At 47.7% G+C, this 22064-nt stretch overlaps 1 protein-coding gene across 4 annotated transcripts in view; it reads right to left on the reverse strand.

The window, feature by feature from the left end:
• Positions 1-22064, reverse strand: part of LOC144763498 (E3 ubiquitin ligase TRAF3IP2-like) — a 336420-nt gene that overhangs the window by 11768 nt on the left and 302588 nt on the right. For all 4 annotated transcript variants that reach the window (XM_078649139.1, XM_078649142.1, XM_078649140.1 and 1 more), the window contains one exon: positions 17822-17896. In XM_078649139.1, coding sequence (XP_078505265.1) covers positions 17822-17896 — 75 coding nt within the window. The remainder of the gene's footprint in view (positions 1-17821; positions 17897-22064) is intronic.

Below are 22064 nucleotides of genomic sequence, written 5' to 3' on the forward strand. Positions count from 1 at the left end.
TATATCATTGTTGCAGCACTGGGATTTGCTTTGTTTTTCAGATTTAATATAAGCTTTTCACATGGCACACAGCTTTTTACGTTTCAGAGATTAATAAATGAAGTACAATTATGTTATGATAGAAAACTGCAAATAAAAGGCAGCATCAAGCACTATGTAATAACAGACATCATGATCATGCTACTAATCCCGGTGCTGTGAATGGAATTTATAAATGGTTATAGAAATAATTTCATATTTAAAAAGAAGAAGTGTTTCACACTCATAAACCCCTATTCTGTAGGCAATGCCTGTAAGAAGCAAGCATTAGCAAAACTAATAGGTCTCACCTGTAAACGACTGGTTCAGCAAATAGTTTGTAGCCATGCTGCACAGTATCCAGAATGCTGTGCAGCGTGGCTTAAAAAACAAAAGCCCTTGACTAGGCCCCCTGTGTCATTTTGTAGGTGCACCACACATGTGCACGCCTACAAAATGATGCAGTTGGTTTCTCATTTTAGGTAACGATCCAAATTGGATAGATAACTAAAAATAAAGAAAATGTGCAAATTGTTTTTAAAGCGGGCGAAAAGGAAGCAACACGGGGTGGTGGGGGTAATGGCGAAGTTACACATGTGAGGGGGAACGTGAAGCAACAGAGGTGTAGAGAGGGGGACCGAGAGAAACACCGGAGGGGACTTGAAATAAACAGTGGGGATGCAAAAGCAACAGGGGGAGGGCGGAGCAAAAGCAGCACAGGATTTAGGGAAAGCAACACAGAGGGTATAGGTGGTGGATCAAACAGGTCAAAGAGATTGTGAAGAGGCAATGCTCCATGGGAGGGACAAACACAAGATTGAGAAGCTGGTTCAGGAATAAGAAGCAGGCACATGAGAGTGATAAGGAAAGCCTACCAATGATAAGCAATGGACAGGCTCGTAACCCTCTTTTTTCTAAGTGAGCCACAATATGCCTTGCAACAGACAGCACATGCCCTGTTTAGTAGTGCTTGAATTAAAACCTGTTAGACTGGGGGAATAGATTTGAAGTGGCTACAAATATCTGTCTTTAAATTCGTTTTAGTTCTTTTTATTTCATGATAGTTTACAACGTCAATATGAGGTGCACAGCTTACCTGTTATTGGGGACACTAATAGTCCAGGTTTCTTAGACAGATTGAGCACAAAAATGCATGAGACATTTCTTCAATCAACGGGGTATTATTTGATAATTACTAAAGAGACTGAATATGCTGTAGGTCAGAGGAATTGAGACATGGGATCTCTGGACAGACTCTCTAAAATGCATCTTAAGTTATGGTCAATGGAACCAAGACTAAATGAGCTGGGACAAAATTCTCACCAACTGCTGGAAACTCTCTACTTAAGCCCACCTCCCAGAATTCTAACCCTCTTCAGCCCCACTGACTCCAAAGGAGCTCTGAGAGGAGCGACTCTGACTTTGCTTGGAGAGTCCTTCAGCACAGACCTTCACCAACATGGAAGAAACAGCAGTAAAGATGAGGACAAAGTAGGAGGCCAGGAGGTCCATCTCCCACCAGACACCACAGAGACTGTACAATCAAATACTATCCCTGATTTGTAGCAGCCCCACATAAAAGCTTGTGAAATAAAGCCAGTTGAACCTAGCCACCTGGTGCCAGTTTGTACCATTCTTGTCTGTGACCCAGAAAATATTCTAACAGGCGATTATTGATTATTGGGCCTCTGATCCCATTGTTGCATCATATGTCTATCACTTTCTTCTGATTTCTGGGTAAACTAAGAATGCAAGTTCATATCCTGAGATCGACTGCTAAAAAAAAGTGGAGCCCACTGTTGAGAAGCCTTTTCCCCCTTCTAATCCTCTAGTTCTCTCGACTGCTGCTGCACATTGCTGAAAAATGTTGTGCCTAAAGAGAGTGCTTCTTACAACACACATCTTCATGCCTGAAGAATATCATGACTTTGCAGAGGTTGAGGACGGCAAGTAAGTTAATAAATTGTGTTTATGACTGTAGGATTGATTTTACATCAAAAACACTGCATCTATATAGAGAGATTTACATGTTAAATTTTTTATTTATAAGATACAGACCTATAATGAGAAACACTTTATAAAATTTGCCACATACATGATCAATACATATCTAGACAAGTATTTGCAATGCAATAGGTCTCGCATTAGGAAAGTTTGAGCTATTGGTCTTGTAAATGACCATTTTTTTATTTGTGTTGGTTTTGAAAATAGCTAAATTAATAGATTTGTCATTTACAATGCCAATAGTTATAACTTTCGCCTATAGCATTTGTAATGCAACATGTTTTGTATTTACGTGACTTAGATGTATTGATATTACAAATAACAATGACTTTTAATTTTTTTAAATAATTAATACTTAAATAAAAGTGATTGTAATTTATAATGGCAATAGCTTAAACTTTTGTAAATAACTTTTGTAAAGATTATGTTCAGTGTATTTTATTGTGACGAAAATGCAAGAACAAAAGTGAAATATTAACATCTTTTTGTGACATTTGTAATAAAGCTTGAAACATTGAGAGAACATATTTGAACTTGTTGTTGTTGAATGGTTGCACAGATTGATGCTATATATGGCGCGGAGTGATGTTGTGGTGGCGACGAGTGATGCTGTGGCGTTCAGTGATGCTGTGGTAGCGCATAGTGATGTTGTTGTGCCCCTGAGTGATGCTGTGGTGGCCCTGAGTGATGCTGTGGAGGCCGTGAGTGATGCTGTGGAGGCCGTGAGTGATGCCGTGGAGGCCCTGAGTGATGCTGTGGAGGCCCTGAGTGATGCTGTGGAGGCCCTGAGTGATGCTGTGGAGGCCCTGAGTGATGCTGTGGAGGCCCGAGTGATGCTGTGGAGGCCCGAGTGATGCTGTGGAGGCCCCGAATGATGCTGTGGAGGCCCTGAGTGATGCTGTGGTGGTGCATAATAATGCTGTGGTAGCGCATAGTGATGCTGCGGTGTTCCAGAGTGATGCTGTAGTGTTCCAGAGTGATGCTGTAGTGTTCCAGAGTGATGCTGTGGTGGTGCTGAGTGATGCTGTGGTGGTGCTGAGTGATGCTGGGGTGGTGCTGAGTGATGCTGGGGTGGTGCTGAGTGATGCTGGGGTGGTGCTGAGTGATGCTGTGGTGGTGCTGAGTGATGCTGTGGTGGTGCTGAGTGATGCTGTGGTGGTGCTGAGTGGTGCTGTGGTGGTGCTGTGGTGGTGCTGAGTGGTGCTGTGGTGGTGCTGAGTGATAATGTGGTGTTGCTGAGTGATAATGTGGTGGAGCTGAGTGATGCTGGGGTAGCGCTGAGTGATGATGTGGTGATGCTGAGTGGTGCTGTGGTGGTGCTGAGTGATGCTGTGGCGGCGCTGAGTGATGCTGTGGTGGTGCTGAGTGATGCTGGGGTGGTGCTAATTGATGCTGGGGTGGCGCTGAGTGATGCTGTGGTGGTGCTGAGTGGAGCTGTGGTGGTGCTGAGTGATCATGTGGTGGTGCTGAGTGGTGCTGTGGTGGTGCTGAGTGGTGCTGTGGGGGTGCTGAGTGGTGCTGTGGTGGTGCTGAGTGGTGCTGTGGTGGTGCTGAGTGGAGCTGTGGTGGTGCTGAGTGATCATGTGGTGGTGCTGAGTGGTGCGGTGGTGGTGCTGTGGTGGTGCTGAGTGGTGCTGTGGTGGTGCTGAGTGGTGCTGTGGTGGTGCTGAGTGGTGCTGTGGTGGTGCTGAGTGGTGCTGTGTGGTGCTGAGTGGTGCTGCTGAGTGATAATGTGGTGCTGAGTGATGCTGGGGTAGCGCTGAGTGATGATGTGGTGATGCTGAGTGATGCTGGGGTGGCACTGAGTGATGCTGGGGTGGCGCTGAGTGATGCTGGGGTGGTGCTGAGTGATGCTGGGGTGGTGCTGAGTGATGCTGGGGTGGTGCTGAGTGATGCTAGGGTGGCGCTGAGTGATGCTGGGGTGGCGCTGAGTGATGCTGGGGTGGCGCTGAGTGATGCTGGGGTGGCGCTGAGTGATGCTGGGGTGGCGCTGAGTGATGCTGGGGTGGTGCTGAGTGATGCTGCGGTGGCGCTGAGTGGTGCTGCGGTGGCGCTGACTGATGCTGTGGTGGTGCTGAGTGGTGCTGTGGTGGTGCTGAGTGATGCTGTGGTGGTGCTGAGTGATGCTGTGGTGGTGCTGAGTGATGCTGTGGTGGTGCTGAGTGATGCCTTGGTGGTGCGGAGTGATGCCGTGGTGGTGCTGAGTGATGCTGTGGTGGTGCTGAGTGATGCTGTGGTGGTGCTGAGTGATGCTGTGGTAGTGCTGAGTGATGCTGTGGTGGTGCTGAGGGATGCTGTGGTGGTGTTGAGTGATGCTGTGGTGGTGTTGAGTGATGCTGTGGTGGTGCTGAGTGGTGCTGTGGTGGTTCTGAGTGGTGCTGTGGTGGTGCTGAGTGGTGCTGTGGTGGTGCTGAGTGGTGGTGCTGGGTGATACTGTGGTGGTGCTGAGTGATAATATGGTGGTGCTGAGTGATGCTGTGGTGGTGCTGAGTGATCATGTGGTGGTGCTGAGTGATCATGTGGAGGCCCCGAGTGATGCTGTGGAGGCCCGAGTGATGCTGTGGAGGCCCCGAATGATGCTGTGGAGGCCCTGAGTGATGCTGTGGTGGTGCATAATAATGCTGTGGTAGCGCATAGTGATGCTGCGGTGTTCCAGAGTGATGCTGTAGTGTTCCAGAGTGATGCTGTAGTGTTCCAGAGTGATGCTGTGGTGGTGCTGAGTGATGCTGTGGTGGTGCTGAGTGATGCTGTGGTGGTGCTGAGTGATGCTGGGGTGGTGCTGAGTGATGCTGGGGTGGTGCTGAGTGATGCTGGGGTGGTGCTGAGTGATGCTGGGGTGGTGCTGAGTGACGCTGGGGTGGTGCTGAGTGATGCTGTGGTGGTGCTGAGTGATGCTGTGGTGGTGCTGAGTGATGCTGTGGTGGTGCTGAGTGGTGCTGTGGTGGTGCTGTGGTGGTGCTGAGTGATAATGTGGTGGTGCTGAGTGATAATGTGGTGGAGCTGAGTGATGCTGGGGTAGCGCTGAGTGATGATGTGGTGATGCTGAGTGGTGCTGTCGTGGTGCTGAGTGATGCTGTGGCGGCGCTGAGTGATGCTGTGGTGGTGCTGAGTGATGCTGGGGTGGTGCTAATTGATGCTGGGGTGGCGCTGAGTGATGCTGTGGTGGTGCTGAGTGGAGCTGTGGTGGTGCTGAGTGATCATGTGGTGGTGCTGAGTGGTGCTGTGGTGGTGCTGAGTGGTGCTGTGGGGGTGCTGAGTGGTGCTGTGGTGGTGCTGAGTGGTGCTGTGGTGGTGCTGAGTGGAGCTGTGGTGGTGCTGAGTGATCATGTGGTGGTGCTGAGTGATGCTGTGGTGGTGCTGAGTGATGCTGTGGTGGTGCTGAGTGATGCCTTGGTGGTGCTGAGTGATGCCTTGGTGGTGCTGAGTGATGCTGTGGTGGTGCTGAGTGATGCTGTGGTGGTGCTGAGTGATGCTGTGGTGGTGCTGAGTGGTGCTGTGGTGGTGCTGAGTGGTGCTGTGGTGGTGCTGAGTGGTGCTGTGGTGGTGCTGAGTGGTGCTGAGTGATGCTGTGGTGGTGCTGAGTGATGCTGTGGTGGTGCTGAGTGATGCTGTGGTGGTGCTGAGTGATGCCTTGGTGGTGCTGAGTGATGCCGTGGTGGTGCTGAGTGGTGCTGTGGTGGTGCTGAGTGATGCTGTGGTGGTGCTGAGTGATGCTGTGGTGGTGCTGAGTGGTGCTGTGGTGGTGCTGAGTGATACTGTGGTGATGCTGAGTGATACTATGGTGGTGCTGAGTGATGCTGTGGTGGTGCTGAGTGATCATGTGGTGGTGCTGAGTGATCATGTGGTGGTGCTGAGTGGTGCTGTGGTGGTGCTGAGTGGTGCTGTGGTGGTGCTGAGTGGTGCTGTGGTGGCGCTGAGTGGTGCTGTGGTAGTGCTGAGTGATAATGTGGCAGTGCTGAGTGATAATGTGGTGGTGCTGAGTGATGCTGGGGTAGCGCTGAGTGATGATGTGGTGATGCTGAGTGGTGCTGTGGTGGTGCTGAGTGATGCTGGGGTGGCGCTGAGTGATGCTCTGGTGGTGCTGAGTGGTGCTGTGGTGGTGCTGAGTGGTGCTGTGGTGGTGCTGAGTGATGCTGTGGTGGTGCTGAGTGGTGCTGTGGTGGTGCTGAGTGGTGCTGTGGTGGTGCTGAGTGATAATGTGGTGGTGCTGAGTGATGCTGAGGTAGCGCTGAGTGATGATGTGGTGATGCTGAGTGATGCTGGGGTGATGCTGAGTGATGCTGGGGTGGCGCTGAGTGATGCTGGAGTGGCGCTGAGTGATGCTGGGGTGGTGCTGAGTGGTGCTGGGGTGGTGCTGAGTGGTGCTGTGGTGGTGCTGAGTGGTGCTGAGTGGTGCTGTGGTGGTGCTGAGTGGTGCTGAGTGGTAGTGCTGAGTGATACTGTGGTAGTGCTGAGTGATAATGTGGTAGTGCTGAGTGATAATGTGGTGGTGCTGAGTGATGCTGGGGTAGCGCTGAGTGATGATGGGGTAGCGCTGAGTGATGATGTGGTGATGCTGAGTGGTGCTGTGGTGGTGCTGAGTGATGCTGTGGTGGCGCTGAGTGGTGCTGTGGTGGTGCTGAGTGGTGCTGTGGTGGCGCTGAGTGGTGCTGTGGTGGTGCTGAGTGATAATGTGGTGGTGCTGAGTGGTGCTGTGGTGGTGCTGAGTGGTGCTGTGTGGTGCTGTGGTGGTGCTGAGTGATGCTGTGGTGGTGCTGAGTGGTGCTGTGGTGGTGCTGAATGATAATGTGGTGGTGCTGAGTGATGCTGGGGTAGCACTGAGTGATGCTGAGGTAGCGCTGAGTGATGATGTGGTGATGCTGAGTGATGCTGGGGTGGCGCTGAGTGATGCTGGGGTGGTGCTGAGTGGTGCTGTGGTTGTGGTGGTGCTGAGTGGTGCTGTGGTGGTGCTGAGTGGTGCTGTGGTGGTGCTGAGTGATGCTGAGGTAGCGCTGAGTGATGATGTGGTGATGCTGAGTGATGCTGGGGTGGCGCTGAGTGATGCTGGGGTGGTGCTGAGTGGTGCTGGGGTGGTGCTGAGTGATGCTGTGGTGGTGCTGAGTGGTGCTGAGTGATAATGTGGGAGGAGGCACCGCTTGTGATTAATAGCTAAAACCCCGTCATACTATTGGGTTCCAAAATACTGACAATGCTTTCCCCACACGCATTGTCTAAAGTCATTACTGCTTCAAGGAGGTCTGCGTGACTTAATCAGTGTGAGAAAGTCTATAAACAGTCCATCTTTACAAGGGTTTGTTAGTAACGGGGATGGTATTCCCATCAAAACATGTGTCCCATATCAAGGAAAAATAAATTGCACATTTTGGGACTGTATGTGAGGTGCACAGTGAGGGGGTGCTGAAATTACCAGCTTTGGAATCCTCGATTAAGGCCAGTGAATGGACCTGTGCACAGTGATGGTGTTAGTTATTTCGCCCAGAATGATGAATAACCTACGGACCTGGTTTTACAAGGTTAAAAACATGCCTGTGCGCCTTTTCCAGCTGCCACTTACTTTGAGCGGGTTGTAAACCGGGGTGAGGGGTAGGTGCAGGTTGTGAGCAAAGGTCAAGGAAGTCGTCCTGACCCAGAGAAGACTATGACAGGCGGGTGGAGCGTTCGATGCTCACCCGTTGCTCTAGGAGGGGAACAAAAAAAGCGGCCGCGAAATGAAATTAAAAGCAGCCGGGAAAGAGGGACAGACATAACGTAAGAAATCAAGAGGGTGTGTAGCGCGAAAATCGCAATAAAATAAAAATCCACTGTGCAAAGGATAACGTGGGAAAGACAGAGTTGAGAGGCAACGCAATCTCGCCTTAAGTCAAAAAACGCAAAATTCAGTAATGACAAGTAGGCATGATCCAGTATAAGTGCTCCAGTACGATAAGCTGGAAACACATGGGAATTCCCAGGGCAAGGTAGTGCCTGAAAAGGCAATGTGTTAAAAATAAGATGAAATAAGCTCAAAGTAACCAAATCCTAACAGTTTCTAATCATGGGAGATCATGAAGTGTGAACCTACCCATCTGCCAGAGATGCCCAAATGTATATCTATATTCCTGTAAGTGAGCATATGACCAAGTGTGCCGCCGTCCGGTATATACACCCGATAAAAGACTGAACGAAGCGTGGAAACAGCCCAAACTCGAAATGAAACTCCTCAGAATGGAGACACCATGGGCAGATACAGAAAACACTACGGACAAATCATAAACCCGCTCCATGTGTCTCACGAGACGAATTTAAAATGGCACGAATAAAGAGATTAAGAAAACAGAAAGCAACGGGATTATACCGCGAAAGTTCCTGCACGAAAACCAAAAGGCTGTAAAACAAGGTTGGAGGACTGGGCATAATAGAATACACCCGGGGTGGAGCCACGGTCCTATAGGAACGGAGCAGCTGGTTGGAGGGATAAATTGGCCCAGGGAGTGGCAGCCCGGCTCCCTGGCACTTGTGTGTGAAGTCACACGAGGAGAGCAGCAGCTGGGTTCGCATAGTTTCGGGGTGGGGTTTGCCCCAACACGACACTGTGGGAACAGTTGCCCAAAGCAAAGGCTCTCCTACTGAGCAGAGTGAACCGCAATCAGGAGGAGATGCGCATGCACACACGAACAGATTCTAACTCTCCTTGTAGCGAAGCGCCTGGTGGATGTCTGCAGCCAGCTGCCCCTTCCACCATTGCCCCTCCAACTCCATGGCATGGGAGAGGGGCAGCTCCGGGACCCCCGTGCACTGCTCCGACCTGTGGGTTCAAGAAAGCAAATTAACCTGAATGCGAAAACAACGAGGACGCGAAAAGTCTTGCAACAACCTCTTAAATGCTACTTAGTTTGCTTCCAATTAAAGGGACCCAATCGTATTTCAACAGCCTTCCTTACCCATCAGCTGCCAGTAATTGTGCAGGCCCGCCGATTAATGGCAAAACTGCGAAAGAAAGGCTGATCTACAAACGCCTCTCGTTTGTAGAGCATGTACAGGTTGTTTCAGTGCAGAAGGGCGGTGCAGTGAATTATGCATGCAATTCGTGATAGGACCATAGAGGTACGGCAGGTCACCGCACGTCAAACATAATATTTGTTTTTTGCTAATTGCAGTTTCCATTGGAACAGTGAACCCCCCAAACACACACGGAAAAAAAGTCAAACACTTATTACGGCTAACTCGTCATTGATATCGGGCATGCTAATCCGGAATGTGGCAATTATAATATTTATTTTTTGCTAATTATAAAAGTTTCATGGGGGGGTATCCCAGTTTTCCATACTTAAGTGCCCATGGTTCTCATTACAACTAATCTAGCGCAAGAAACGACCAGCTATGCATAGTTGAACCCCAGCCACTCATCAAAGACTAGACCACGGCCTCGCGGCCGTGAAAGTGAAACAGCAGGGATAAAATTAGGGGGGAGGAGAAGTGAGGCGAGCGCGCTGGGGTGAATGCCTGAGGCCGAGCGCACGCTGGGGAAGCTTCAGATGCCTGTGGGAGGGAGGCTGATGGGTTTGATGTGGATGCGCGTTCCGCACGAGTGCACCACATGAACTGGACGCAATCCGCGATGGTTTCAGAGCTTGGTTTGCCCTCTATACTCTCGTCTATTTACCCCTTATGGGATAGAATAGTCGAGACCTAAAACATTTTTAAAAAGGTAAACATTTTAAAACACATGATTTCTTTTACTGGATTTAATAACAGTTGCAAGAGCTTCTTTTGTTGAGCGAACCGCATATGTCAAGAACAATAGTTTCAACAGGCGATATTGATTAATATGCAATTAAAGGCAGAAAAAAAGAACATGCTCTAGAGTTTGTAAAAATTTCCCACAAAGATCATGTAGTCTATTCTCAGGAGTGAACCCTCCCCAAGCTCCTGTAACCAATTTTAATGGTAGAATATTCATACATAAAAACAACAATTGATGGACAGAATGCAGCCAGGATAGCTTGACTCCAGTGACATGGAGAGCACGGGACCCACGTCCGGGCATACCCTTTCCACTCGGGGTGACAAATGCAAAAACAACAATTGATGGACAGAATGCAGAACAACGACATACTTTCACCCCAGTACAGAGCTCTGGGCCTAAATCCATCGTTTTTTTGCTCACCATGCCATTCCAGTTAGGACCCAGCCATATGCAAATCAGTCTTGACCCTGCGCCCAATGGGAACAGTCAAGCCCGAACTGCCAGGCCAGGTCCTCCCTGGACTGGAAGCAAACATCCTAGGACCGGTTTCATACACAACAATAAGGAAAACCGCCTGACACCATGCTCCAGATTCCACATCAAGTAGGGTTGTGGCTGCGCCTTGCAGAACTACATAATTTACACAAATACGATTATGAAGTATCTGGAAAAGAACCCAGTAAAACAATAAGCTTGTCCTTTGACCTTACCAAATGGACCACCTATTTTTACTGTAGATTTTCACTGTACATCAAGTTAGTTATTCCATCTTTAAAAAAAACATTTTGTTGGTGAATTATGAAAATCTGGTCATGCTAATTTAGTAATGGAAAGAAGACATGGCCTTTCAAGTATTCATCAATTAAGTTTTCCATTTTAATATGATGTATATGTGGTGATTTATTTACATGACATTTACTTTTTGGTGATTTATTAGAAGCTGTGTGCCACTTACAAGTTCCTTCAGATCAATTCTTCGCAACATTATAATCCTGTCCAACATACTATTAAGGTGTTACCCAGTCTTTAACCCCTTGGGTGCTCATGACGAGGTCAGCTCGTCATGAGCTACGGAGCTCCGGTGCTCATGACGAGCTGAGCTCGTCATGACCTCGCCCGTTCCGTGGAACGCTCGCATGCTGGGCTGATTCCCCTGCTGTGCTGAGCGTTCCATGGGAACGGGTGTGACCATGACGAGCTCAGCTCGTCATGAGCAACGGAGCGCCGTAGCTCATGACGAGCTGACCTCGTCATGAGCACCGGGGCGCTGTACGCGCCCCCCTCCCCCCCAGCACAGCAGGGAAAACAGCCCCGCACGGAAGGGGTTAAAGAATCATCTATATGCCAAAAAGCACAAAATATGAATTTCACTACACATTTATATTTTTAAAGGAAACATCTTTTTCCCACAGGGGGAAGAAATGGATCTCTAAAAGAGCCAGACTATTTTAGACTGTGTCTTCGCAAAATCCCATTCCAAATTCCATGCATTTATTTCATTTTTATACAAACTTCTATCCAAAATAGATTTTTGTACTCAAACAGAAAAAGAAGCCAGAAAAAACAGGAAATGTGTAGAACCCCGCCCACTGAAGCGGGTAGCAATAGGAATGGAAAGATAAAAATGAAGAGGTGGCAGGTTTGTAGTGGATAAAAGAAAGATGGGGCAAAATCAACTTTGAAATGATAGGTATTGCAGGGAAGAATCGCTAAATGAACAATTTCTTGAAGGAACAGGGGAGAGAAAAGATGTGATTAAAGGCAGCATATTTAATGACATATTTTGATAAATGGAATGTCACAGATTACCATAGTAGGTACGGATTTCGATGCTTGTTAACCTTTTTGACAAACACTGGCTTTAGGAGATTTTCAATGTGATCATTTTTGGGCCTTCACAGGAAAGATATTTTACTATGGCAAGTGTAATTCTTTATACATTGGAAATTCTTTGGTTGTATGCCTGATCGTTGCCCTGGAGGACGCTTCTGTTCATTACAATAGGATTGAGTTGGCGTTGGTCGCAATGCAATGATAAACGCTCTAGACCTCTTTGGCTCACTGAGAAAGATTATGTGCATAGCCAAAGGTCTGATGCGTTTAATACAAAAACCTGTAAAAAAGAAATTAGGCCTGGCTTCTTTATTATGGGAAAGTTTTTTTGCATTCTTTTTTTAAAATGTTTTCACAGAGGCAACAAAATAAAACAAAACACCACCATATTGCAGATATTATTAGCTAAATCTTCAGCACTGACTTTTACAATTGCCATCAGGGCATTGCTATTGCCATGGAGGAGTGGGACCTGGAGACCTGGACTTTTCCTCATTCTCTCCCTCCCATCCCCCGAGGCTTAACTCAACCCCAGCCTTCCACTGTCTCCAGCTATCCTGCTCCACCCAACCTGTGTTGGGGCAGACCCATGTGCCATTATTGTGAAAAGGCTGGGTTAATTTAATAGTGGATTTACATCATTCTGTGTTACAGGCTGTGCACATGTCATTAATACATGAAATCTCACAGATTACTTTCGTTTGCAACAAGATTGGTGTTGGTCATTCCATCTGACAAACCTCGGAGGTAGAGATGTTCACCAAGATAATCTTTCTTAGTATCTTTTGAAAGAGGTTGTAGATTGTTTTGCCAACTGTAATTCTGTACATATTTGTACTTTCATAACTGTATGCAGGATGGTTGCCAGCTCGTTTGCACTTTTGGTAGGTCTGTGTTGGTTATGGTGTCACACCAGTGGTAAGAGCTATAGGCCACATCGGTTCTTTGGGGAAGGTATATCAGATTCCATGAGTTTGATCTGTTTATTAAGAAACGTTATGACAAAGGCAGTAGACCTGACTTGCTTACTGTGTAAAGTATGTGTTGAAGTCAATAGTGCTTTGAGGGTGGCTTATTATTACAGTATGATAAAGCCTGTAGGAATTTTTTTTTGCTACGTGGAGTCTTACAGCTCACTATAATAGACGAGGGGTTTGTTGTTGCTGATCTATTTGGACAAATCATGGGGATAGAATATTTGGACTATGTTAATCCTTAAAAGGTTCTCTCAGAATGTAATCTCTATTTGTTTTAAAAAAGTGTCATTTAATTGTGGTATACCAAAACTTATTCTCAATACAGTAGATCTGAGTTTATTACAGTGAGAAGTCGATATGCCTGTTTGATTCATTGGGAAAAGTTATTTCAGATACCAATGGTCTGATCTGCTCATTATGAAAAGTATGACAATGGCAGGATGCATGCTTTATTTATTATGAAATTTATGTTAAAGCCAGTAAGGTTTATGGCTGGATTGTTACAGCAGTGTTTTGAAGTGTGAAGACTTTTATTGTGTTACATAAAATCTCACAGATTACCTCTGTATGCAAGGATTTTTTAGTGTTCTTTATCCACTTTCGCAACCCTAAGGGTAGAAGACTTGCACTGCAATAATTCTATCTAGAATCGCTTTAAAAGGCCTGCATGGCTACGTTGTCTGCCAGGATCCTGAAATACAACCATGTACATAGATACATAGACAGGCTTTGGCTCAGCCCTCTTCTACCATTTGAATGAGCATCATTTACACTCTCCTTCCATCCATGACAGCATAGAGCATGAGGCAATGAGTCAGTTCAATTAAGCTATTGGATCTCTGGCCCTGTGAGTGAAGGCATTTGTCTGATAACATATGCACATGTGCCTGAAAAGAAGTGTGCTTCATTGACAGGGCTGGAGCTCAGTCCTTTACTTTTCCATTTGTTTCCTTTTATAGACCCCTTTCATTTCTTTCCTTCTCCACTTTCTATATTTCAGACCATAGTATAGCTTCCCACACAGTACTTTCTGCTGCTTGCTTGCTTGCTGCTCATTTCACCTGTAGTGCGCCTCATCCCACACAGCCACAGTCTCTAAATCGCTAAGACTGCCATTGCCATTTTTTAATTTCATGGAACCAATCTTTTATTCTGAACTACAATCCTGTCGCATTAGTATTGCACAGCTGTATGCCTACAACCATAGAGGCTGGCAGCAAAGTCGCAGAAACAATGCATAAACACAGCTTTTTGCCTACAACCCAGGGGCCGGCAGCGTAGTATATTGTATGTACCAACTTGACAACAGGAACAAAAAGATATACAAATGCCTACAAGCAAAAGGAAAAATCCCTTCCCCCCCTCCCAAAAAGAAAAAGGGGTATCTGCACCAGCGAGCATTCTACTTAATGCGGAAGCAATTCTCTACCCTGTTAAACGGTATCTCACGGCCCGGCCCTTTCCTTGTGGGATGTTAGTGCGTCGTCCTCTGCAGGAAGCAAGTGTAGTATTTGGAGATATTTGGGGCATGTTACCTCTCTGAATTCTTTTGACAATATGCGTATAAAAGGGTCCCATAGCTCTGCATATTTCTCCCCTTTGTGCTCCTGATTCAATGAAAGGCGGTCCATGACCAGAGTTAACCAAAGCCGATGTAGCCATGCCGTATGGCCCCACTGTGCTAAAAGTGTCTGTCGGGCTGCCAGTAACGCCAGTGCTATCTGCCTACCCCGCAGTGAACGCAGGGGAAATGTCAGTGCGTTTGCGAGACCCAGTAAGGTATACGCCAGAAATCGTGGGATCTCCGTGTCAAAGGCATTGTCTATGTCATTCAACACTCCTTCCCAGAAGTGTTCTAAACGCGGGCAATGCCGAAGCAGATGTGTGAGAGCCAGTGAGACCCCATCCCCGCCAACACTCCTCCGTGTGATTTTTGTCCCAGTTATAAATATGCAACGGTGTGATATACCAGTATGATGCGACTTTGAAAGCCAATTTGGTACCAGCAGTACTGTGCGCTGTGTGGTGAGCCCTATAATGGATATTCTCCCACTCTTTGTCCGTCAAGGCTCAACCTAATTCCTCCTCCCACCGGAGTTGTCCTTTCATCCGCCCCCTCCCTGCCTGTGGCCAACATGGTGTACAGGTCTGAGATAAGGTGCTTATCGTCTGTTTTGCTAACCAGCCATTTCTCAACCGGAGTAAGCCGTCTGGAAGATTGCTCTATGTATGATGAGGAGGTAACCCAGTGTCGGAGATAGTGGAATTCTTCGCTTTAGGCAAATTGTAGTCGTGTCTTAACTGCTTGTAACGAATGATACCCTGGCTATCAAACAGCGAACCAACCCGCTTACACCCTGTTTCTCTCCGTCTCTGGCATACCTAAGATTTACAGCCAGGTAGGAAGTCCGATTGTCAATAATGGTGGATATTGGGGAGGGAAAAGTCTTCAGCCCCCTTCTGAGTGCCATTGTGTCCCATACCTTCATTGTGGCTGCAGTGACTGGTGATGAGTAGAGACCCCAAGCCCCCAATTTGCGCACCAGCCATGCCTCTCTCCAGATGTTAATCCTGGCAACTGCCTGGCCCATTAGGGTGCAGTGCTTTTCAGAGAGTGATCAATTCCACTCCACAATATATCTAAGGTAAGAGGCCTGTATGTATCTTTGTATTACAGGGAGAGCTGCACCTCCCTCCTGCTTGGGCTTTGACATTTGAGAAAAAGCCAGGCGCGTCTTTTTCCCTCCACAAACAAATTTATTAATGGCCAACTGGAGGGAGCGCAGTACCTTGGGGCCGGGGGGGGGGGGGGGGGGGAGGGGGGGGGGGGAACCAACGGTAGCAGCTGGAAAATATATAGGATTCGAGGCAAAACTGTCAATTTAACTGCTGCAATGCTCCTGACCCAGGCCAGTTTTAGCTTCTCCCACCCAGCCAGGGCCTTCGTTGCCTGCTCTAACAGTGCGGAATAGTTTAACTCCAGTGTCCTTGAGATCGTCGGGGCTAATAGAATACCCAGACATGTTATCGGCTGTAAAGTCCATTGTAGGGGGACTCTCTCCAGTAGCAGCAACTCCTGCTCTGGCAGGGTAGTGAGGTTGAGCACCTGAGATTTGCTCAGGTTAACTTTAAAACCTGAAAGGGTCCTGAAACTTTCCATCTCTTCCAAGAGAGCCGGAAGGGTGGTGAGTGGGTCCGCTAATGACATAATCACATCGTCTGCGTAAAGGCTTATTTTATGAATGTCTCCTCCAAAGCACAGCACTTTTATTTGGGGGTGATCACTGATTCACTGGGCCAAGGGCTCCATATATAGGGCAAAGAGGAGGGGTGAAAGCGGATACCCCTGCCTCGTGCTATTTGAAAGGATGAGGAGGACGTCCCATTAACTCTAACAAAAGCTTGAGGTGTCTGGTATATACATCGATCCACGTCATGAATCGCTCCCCAAAACCAAAACGACGTAAAGTATCGAACAGGTAACTCCATCGTAACCTGCCAAGGGTCTTTTTCGCATCTATTGACAGGAATAGGGATTCCCTCCCAGAGCGTCGCACGCAGTCCATAAGATGGAGGAGTTGCTTCGTATTGTCTCCACCTTGGCTAGTGGGGATAAACCCTGCCTGGTTCGGGTCTATATGCCCCGCCATCATCGGACCCAAATGGGCAGCCAGCACCCCCGTAACCGTAAATAGCTTCACGTCTAGGTTAAGTAGGGAGATTGGACGGTACGACCCAAATAGACTGGGGTCCTGCTGAGGCTTGGGGATCACGGAGATCGCTGCTTCCGCCATAGAGTCAGAGATCGTGCCACTATCCATAAAGGAGTTAAACCTTCTCATGAGGAGAGGGGCCAGTTCTACACAGAAGGTCTTGTAAAATAAGGCTGGGTACCCGTCAGGGCCTGGGGCCTTGTTTAACTTCAGCCGAGCAATGGTCAAAAGTCTTCTTCCGGGCAGATGGGCTCGTCCAGTTGGCTCGCCTGATCCTTGGGAAGAGGAGTGAGATTGCACGTTTTGAGGTATTCACTCACAGCCGCCTGCCCGGTGTCTTCTACGGTGTACAAGGATTGATAAAACCGTTTAAATGTGTCTGCTATCTGCGTAGACATCTTCCCCCGCTGACGTCTTTATCAAGGTTATCGCCTCTGCTAGTGTCCGTGCCCTCAACCGATGAGCCAGCATCCTCCCACCTTTGTTGCTGCTTAAGTAAAACTTATGTCCATTTTTAAAGTTTAAACTTAAAAACGATCATACACTATCTACAAAACCGCTGCAAGATGGCCACCTGCTGCTGTGTTAAATTGTATTTGTTACTGCTAGCATATGCCTTCCGTGCTTAAGCAGCAGCTTAATTTTCTTTATGATACTATAATTCTTTTAATTGATCTTGCAAATGTTGCTGTGTTTGGTGTGTGTGTGTGTTACCGTAGTTGTGTGAGTGCAAGCAAGAATGAGTTGGAGGGTGGATGAATGAATGCATGGGTGTGAGCATAAGTGACAGAGTGCAATAACGTAGTGCTTAAATCAATTAATGCCTGAAGAGGCACTTGCATTTTTTGGCATTGTGAATGCTTATTAACACTATTTGTCCTGCTTGTTTATAGATTTGTAGGTTGACACCCAGCACAATCTGGTTCACGTATTTGTATTTTTAAAGGTATGATGGGCTCCGTTTGTGGTGTTTATTGTGGTAGTGCAAGTGCAATTATTACTATTGTTGACATAGTAAAGCTTACACTGGCTGCTAATGTCTTCACGGTTTGTGCCTCAACGTTATCTGCAACCACACAATGTTCACAATGATAGAACTTGAAGAAAACTGCATTCACTACAATACTGAATCAGAGACAGTGACAGATATTTTTCCTAGATAATTCAGGCCACACCTGCAGTTCCCTTATATCACTGTTGCTGATATATGGCTGCTTGCCAGAGTTGTCAGGGGAAAAAGGTGATTTCAGAAATCATTATCCCTGTGACACCTACCTTAAAATGACAAAGTTAAGAGACATTAAGGCACTTGACACGAAGCCAAATGTTAATTTTTTTTATATTAATACAATTATTTTTCTACATACTTTGAAGCTATATTTTGGAGACACAATTTTGTGGGAAGTGCGATTCAACCACCATGTTCCTGCTGCATTGAGGCATTTTATGCACTGGCCCGAACAGGGTAACTAATTTGCAAACCCCACCTTCAGTCTGAAAGGATATCAGGACAAATGCTTACATACAAATAGAGCACATGAACAACTCACCTTGGTGGCGTTTGGCAACAGCACAGGAATAAATCTAAAGTTCATGCTTCCTTGATTTATGAATTCAATCTGCATCTAAAACCAGCAAAGAAACCGGGTTAGACCCTACAGTTCATCATCATCATCAAACCACTTTATTCGGTTAATTTAAAACCATAAATGTACAACACAGACATACAAACGTGTGCAAAAATACAAAATACAGTGCCAACAATATAATGCGATCTGGCCACAACAGGCTACGTGCAAAAGGTGCAATACAGTACTGGGCAAATACAATACATTTTAGGACAAAAAGTGACAGTGCATCCAAAAAATCAATATACACATCATAAAAATTTCGATCATAATTAAAATAATTTAAAAAGGATTAAAAAGCAAGTAATCTGGGGGCGTGGCCAAGACGGCGATCATGGCGGACGCAGCTTGAGTGAGCTCCGTCCCGCCGATTCTTTATCCACCCTAAATCCTGCGTCGCCCTGACCAACCTGCACCCTGACTCGAGTGGCGGAGGGCAGCTCCGGAGGGGACCCCTCAACAACGATTTCGTCATCCTGGCGGTCCGGGATCGGTGAATTACGGCCGCTGGGAGCCTGACCGGCGACGAGGCCTGCACCACACGCCGCAGCCGGGACCTCAATTGCTGTGTGGTCCGCCCGGAAGTAGCGGAGAGCCGGGGAGCGCCGGCCGGAAGTGCCGCTTCGGCCACAAAACACTGCGGAGCGGCCGGAAAAAGGCTGGGCTGCCCTGCGGGTACTCGAACACCCGAAGCGGAGGCGGACACAGCGGCTGGAGAGGAGAGCAGTCGGAACCCGAACGGAGGTCGAGGTGGGGTAAGGAGCAGCAGCGCAGCCAAACGGGGTAGGGGACGTGTCTGGTCCCTCTCGGCGGCGGACTCGAGCCGCGGGGCACAGTAGTGCTGGAACAGTGGGAGGGCGGCCGCACTACCGGCTCTCCTACCTGTTCCCCCCCCCCTCATTTGAAGCGTGACCCCACTGGGCCGCCCCCGGGCACCGGACACTTGGAGTGCACCCACTCGACGGTTGCTTCGGACCGCAGCGAGGGGAGGGGGCTGAGAGGAATAACCCCCCCCCCCGCCAGACTATTACAGGTCACCAGACCGGCAGGCAGCCCCCGGGGGCCACTCAATTTTGACGCCGGAGAGCGTGGCGCAGGCTCTGGGGTGTCCCTGGTGGACCATACTGTGGAGTGGGCGACCCCCCATTGACCGCGTGGTCTGACGGCGCGGTGCAGCACCTTCCCCGACCACTGGCAGTGTGGTGGACGGCGGTCACTTCATCGAGGGGTGCACCGCGCCCGGTTGCCGCCGAGGCCACGATATACCTGGGCTACCTCAGGGACGATCGCCGCCAGAGTCCACCCATCCAGCCGGGGGTGCCCCTGGGCCGTCGGTCCCCCACGATTGGGGTCAACACTCCGCCAGCGACATGACGAGAGGGGGCAACAGTGGGAATGCTCCCAAACAGGGCCCGATGGACACGTTTGCGGGGCCCAGTGGGGGCGCTGGGGCATCCGGAGGTCCCCAGAGCACCGGGCCGGACAACGCGGCGTTGATGGCGGCGATCACACAATCGAGGGACATGCCGGACGCGAAAATTGGAGCGGTTGGAGCCGACGTGACCTTGCTCAGACAGGATCTGCGCAATGCGGTGGCGCATATCACCGAAACAGAATCCCGAATCACTGAAGTCGAGGACGACGTGGTGAATCTCAAAAAGAGAGTTGCTGCCATGGAAGGGATCCAGAAGGGACTGGCGCTGTGGGTGGAGGATGCGGAAGGGAGGGCCAGAAGAAACAACCTGCGCTTTGTAGGCTTCCCGGAGGACTGCGAGAAAGGACATATGGAGGCCTTCCTGACCCAATGGCTGGAGGGATGGCTCCCCCCCGGACTCCCTGTCGCGCTGCTTTGTGGTGGAGAGGGCACACCGGGCATTTCTTCCCAAACCGCCCACTGGGGCTCGCCCTCGCTCGGTGATTGCCAAACTGCTCAACTACCACAATAGGGACGTTATCTTACGGCAGGCCCGCGCCCAGGACCCACTAATGTTTGAGAACCATGAGATCCTTGTGTTCCCGGACTATACGAAACTGGTCCAAAAGCAGAGACAGTCGTTCACCGTGGCAAAAGCATGGCTGCGTGAGCTCAAGATTCCTTATCCTCTACTATTCCCGGCTCGCCTGCGTGTGGTCTTCCAATCTCGCACTCAGTTTTTCAACTCCCCGGAGGAAGTGTTTGAGTGGACGGACGAGACAGTGCGAGTCAAGGTGAACACCCCCCCTCGGAGGGGCTCGAACTCGTCAACCAACGGAAGACCCCCGAAAACGCCCAGACGATCACGCAGCAAGAGTAACTGGAGGTCGCGCTCTCAGAAGCGCCCACCCCCGGAGGATGAAACGGCGGAAACACCGGAGGAAACAGATCCTTCTCCCTCGAAATCGTGAGACCCACACGCTCGCACTGGTTCTAGACATGGAACTGAAGGGTTGGTGAAACGCCTTGATGGCGGGAGCAGGTCTGGCGCTGCTCTTGGACATTGTTTACAACAATGATTAGCGATATGCACTCCTTTGTTAGAACAGTTTCACTTCAATATCAACAAATTATATTATCTGGTGCTAACCCATATCTTGACTAGCTCCTAGTCAAGTCGATAATAATTAGAAAACCACAGAAGCCTGTGTTATGGGAAGCACTGTTCACTTGTTCACAATAACGTGATTTGTTTTTGCTTGTTATTCATCCATATATTCAATTCAACTTAAATATCATAAATTAAACAGTCTCTATTTCATCACAAGTTCAGAACTTCATATGTCCACAGTCTTTTTGATCAAACTGAAAGCCTGAACAAATTCAAAATTAAATGCTCAACAAAAGATGATCGTATTTCCTTTCTTCAAGGACGATTTTATTCTTCTCGTTCATCAATGAATACGACAAACTATGTTCTTCAAACAAATCTCCATAATTCAACAAATGATGACATATCCCAATGCATTTCGGTATGCACCTTCGTCAGGGGAATACACTATAAATAACAAAAATTACAAAAAATTGTATCATGTATATATCCAATACATACACTATTTACAATCGCACATACATTAGTTTCTAAATTATTATTAAAAAACAACAACCAGAGGATCTCCTGATGTAATTTAAACATCTAGTGTGTATTTAAGAATTCATGCTCACAAAAGTTCACCTGCAACCTTCTAGATCAAACCGGAAACGTGCTTACACCCCAGTGTTACCACCACCTCATGCTTGCTGTGATCCAAAAGTAGCCTAATCATAACATAAATTCCATGTGCATCACCTAAAAGTACACAACTCCTACCTTCGTCAAACTAATCAAGCTAAGAAATCGACCAGCATCAATGTCCGTGCTATTCTCTTTTCTAAAAAAACAAAATAATGCCTTTAATGCTCTAAATACGTTACTACACGACTCGCTGTTATCTTGCATGAAAAGCCGGTACTTACATAGTCTTCACGACCCCAGTAGTGAATTACTGTAGCGCTATTTCACTCAGGTTGTTTCTCGTTCTGTAACACATTAAAGGAGAATACTCCTTAATGTCTGGTCAAATTGTATTGCCAAGTATCATGATGCCAACTGTCTGCCACGTTTTCTTACCTCTATCTGTTAGATCGAAACGCTCCACGTTACTCCTTGGTTCACTCTAGTATGCCACTTTCTCGCTAGGTCGAACCCTGAGCGAGCCGCCTGAATATGGCATCTGACGTCATGGTGCATGAAAATCAAAAACGGACTCGCGGCTGAAACGTCCTCATCCAAAATGGCACCCGTGAGATTCCTAATCGTGAAAACTTCAAGTAAACTAGTCCCATTTCAAGTATAGGAAAGTAAACTAAGCTCAAAATTATAAAAGTTACTAAAATAATAAACTGCTAATAACAAACTCCCATTGCCAAAAAAAAATTAAATAAAAGCACTTCTCAAAAAACGGTGAGATTTTATGAGCATGAGTACCAATACCACCTGGGTAAAAGTTAAAACATATCATGGTCCTAAGCATATATTTTACAGCGCAGTATTACAAATTACAAAAAGCAAATCATTTCAATTTTATCATTGAGACCATAGGGTGTCAGCGTCCTAAGGGACTTGATCCAGTATGTTTCTCTTTGTGCCAACATTTTGGCTGTGTCAACATGTGGTTTTTCCACCAGTCTTTCTAGTACAGTGAATTTTAA

The sequence above is a fragment of the Lissotriton helveticus genome, chromosome 6, assembly GCF_964261635.1.
Source record: "Lissotriton helveticus chromosome 6, aLisHel1.1, whole genome shotgun sequence".
Classification (NCBI taxonomy): Eukaryota; Metazoa; Chordata; class Amphibia; order Caudata; family Salamandridae; genus Lissotriton; species Lissotriton helveticus.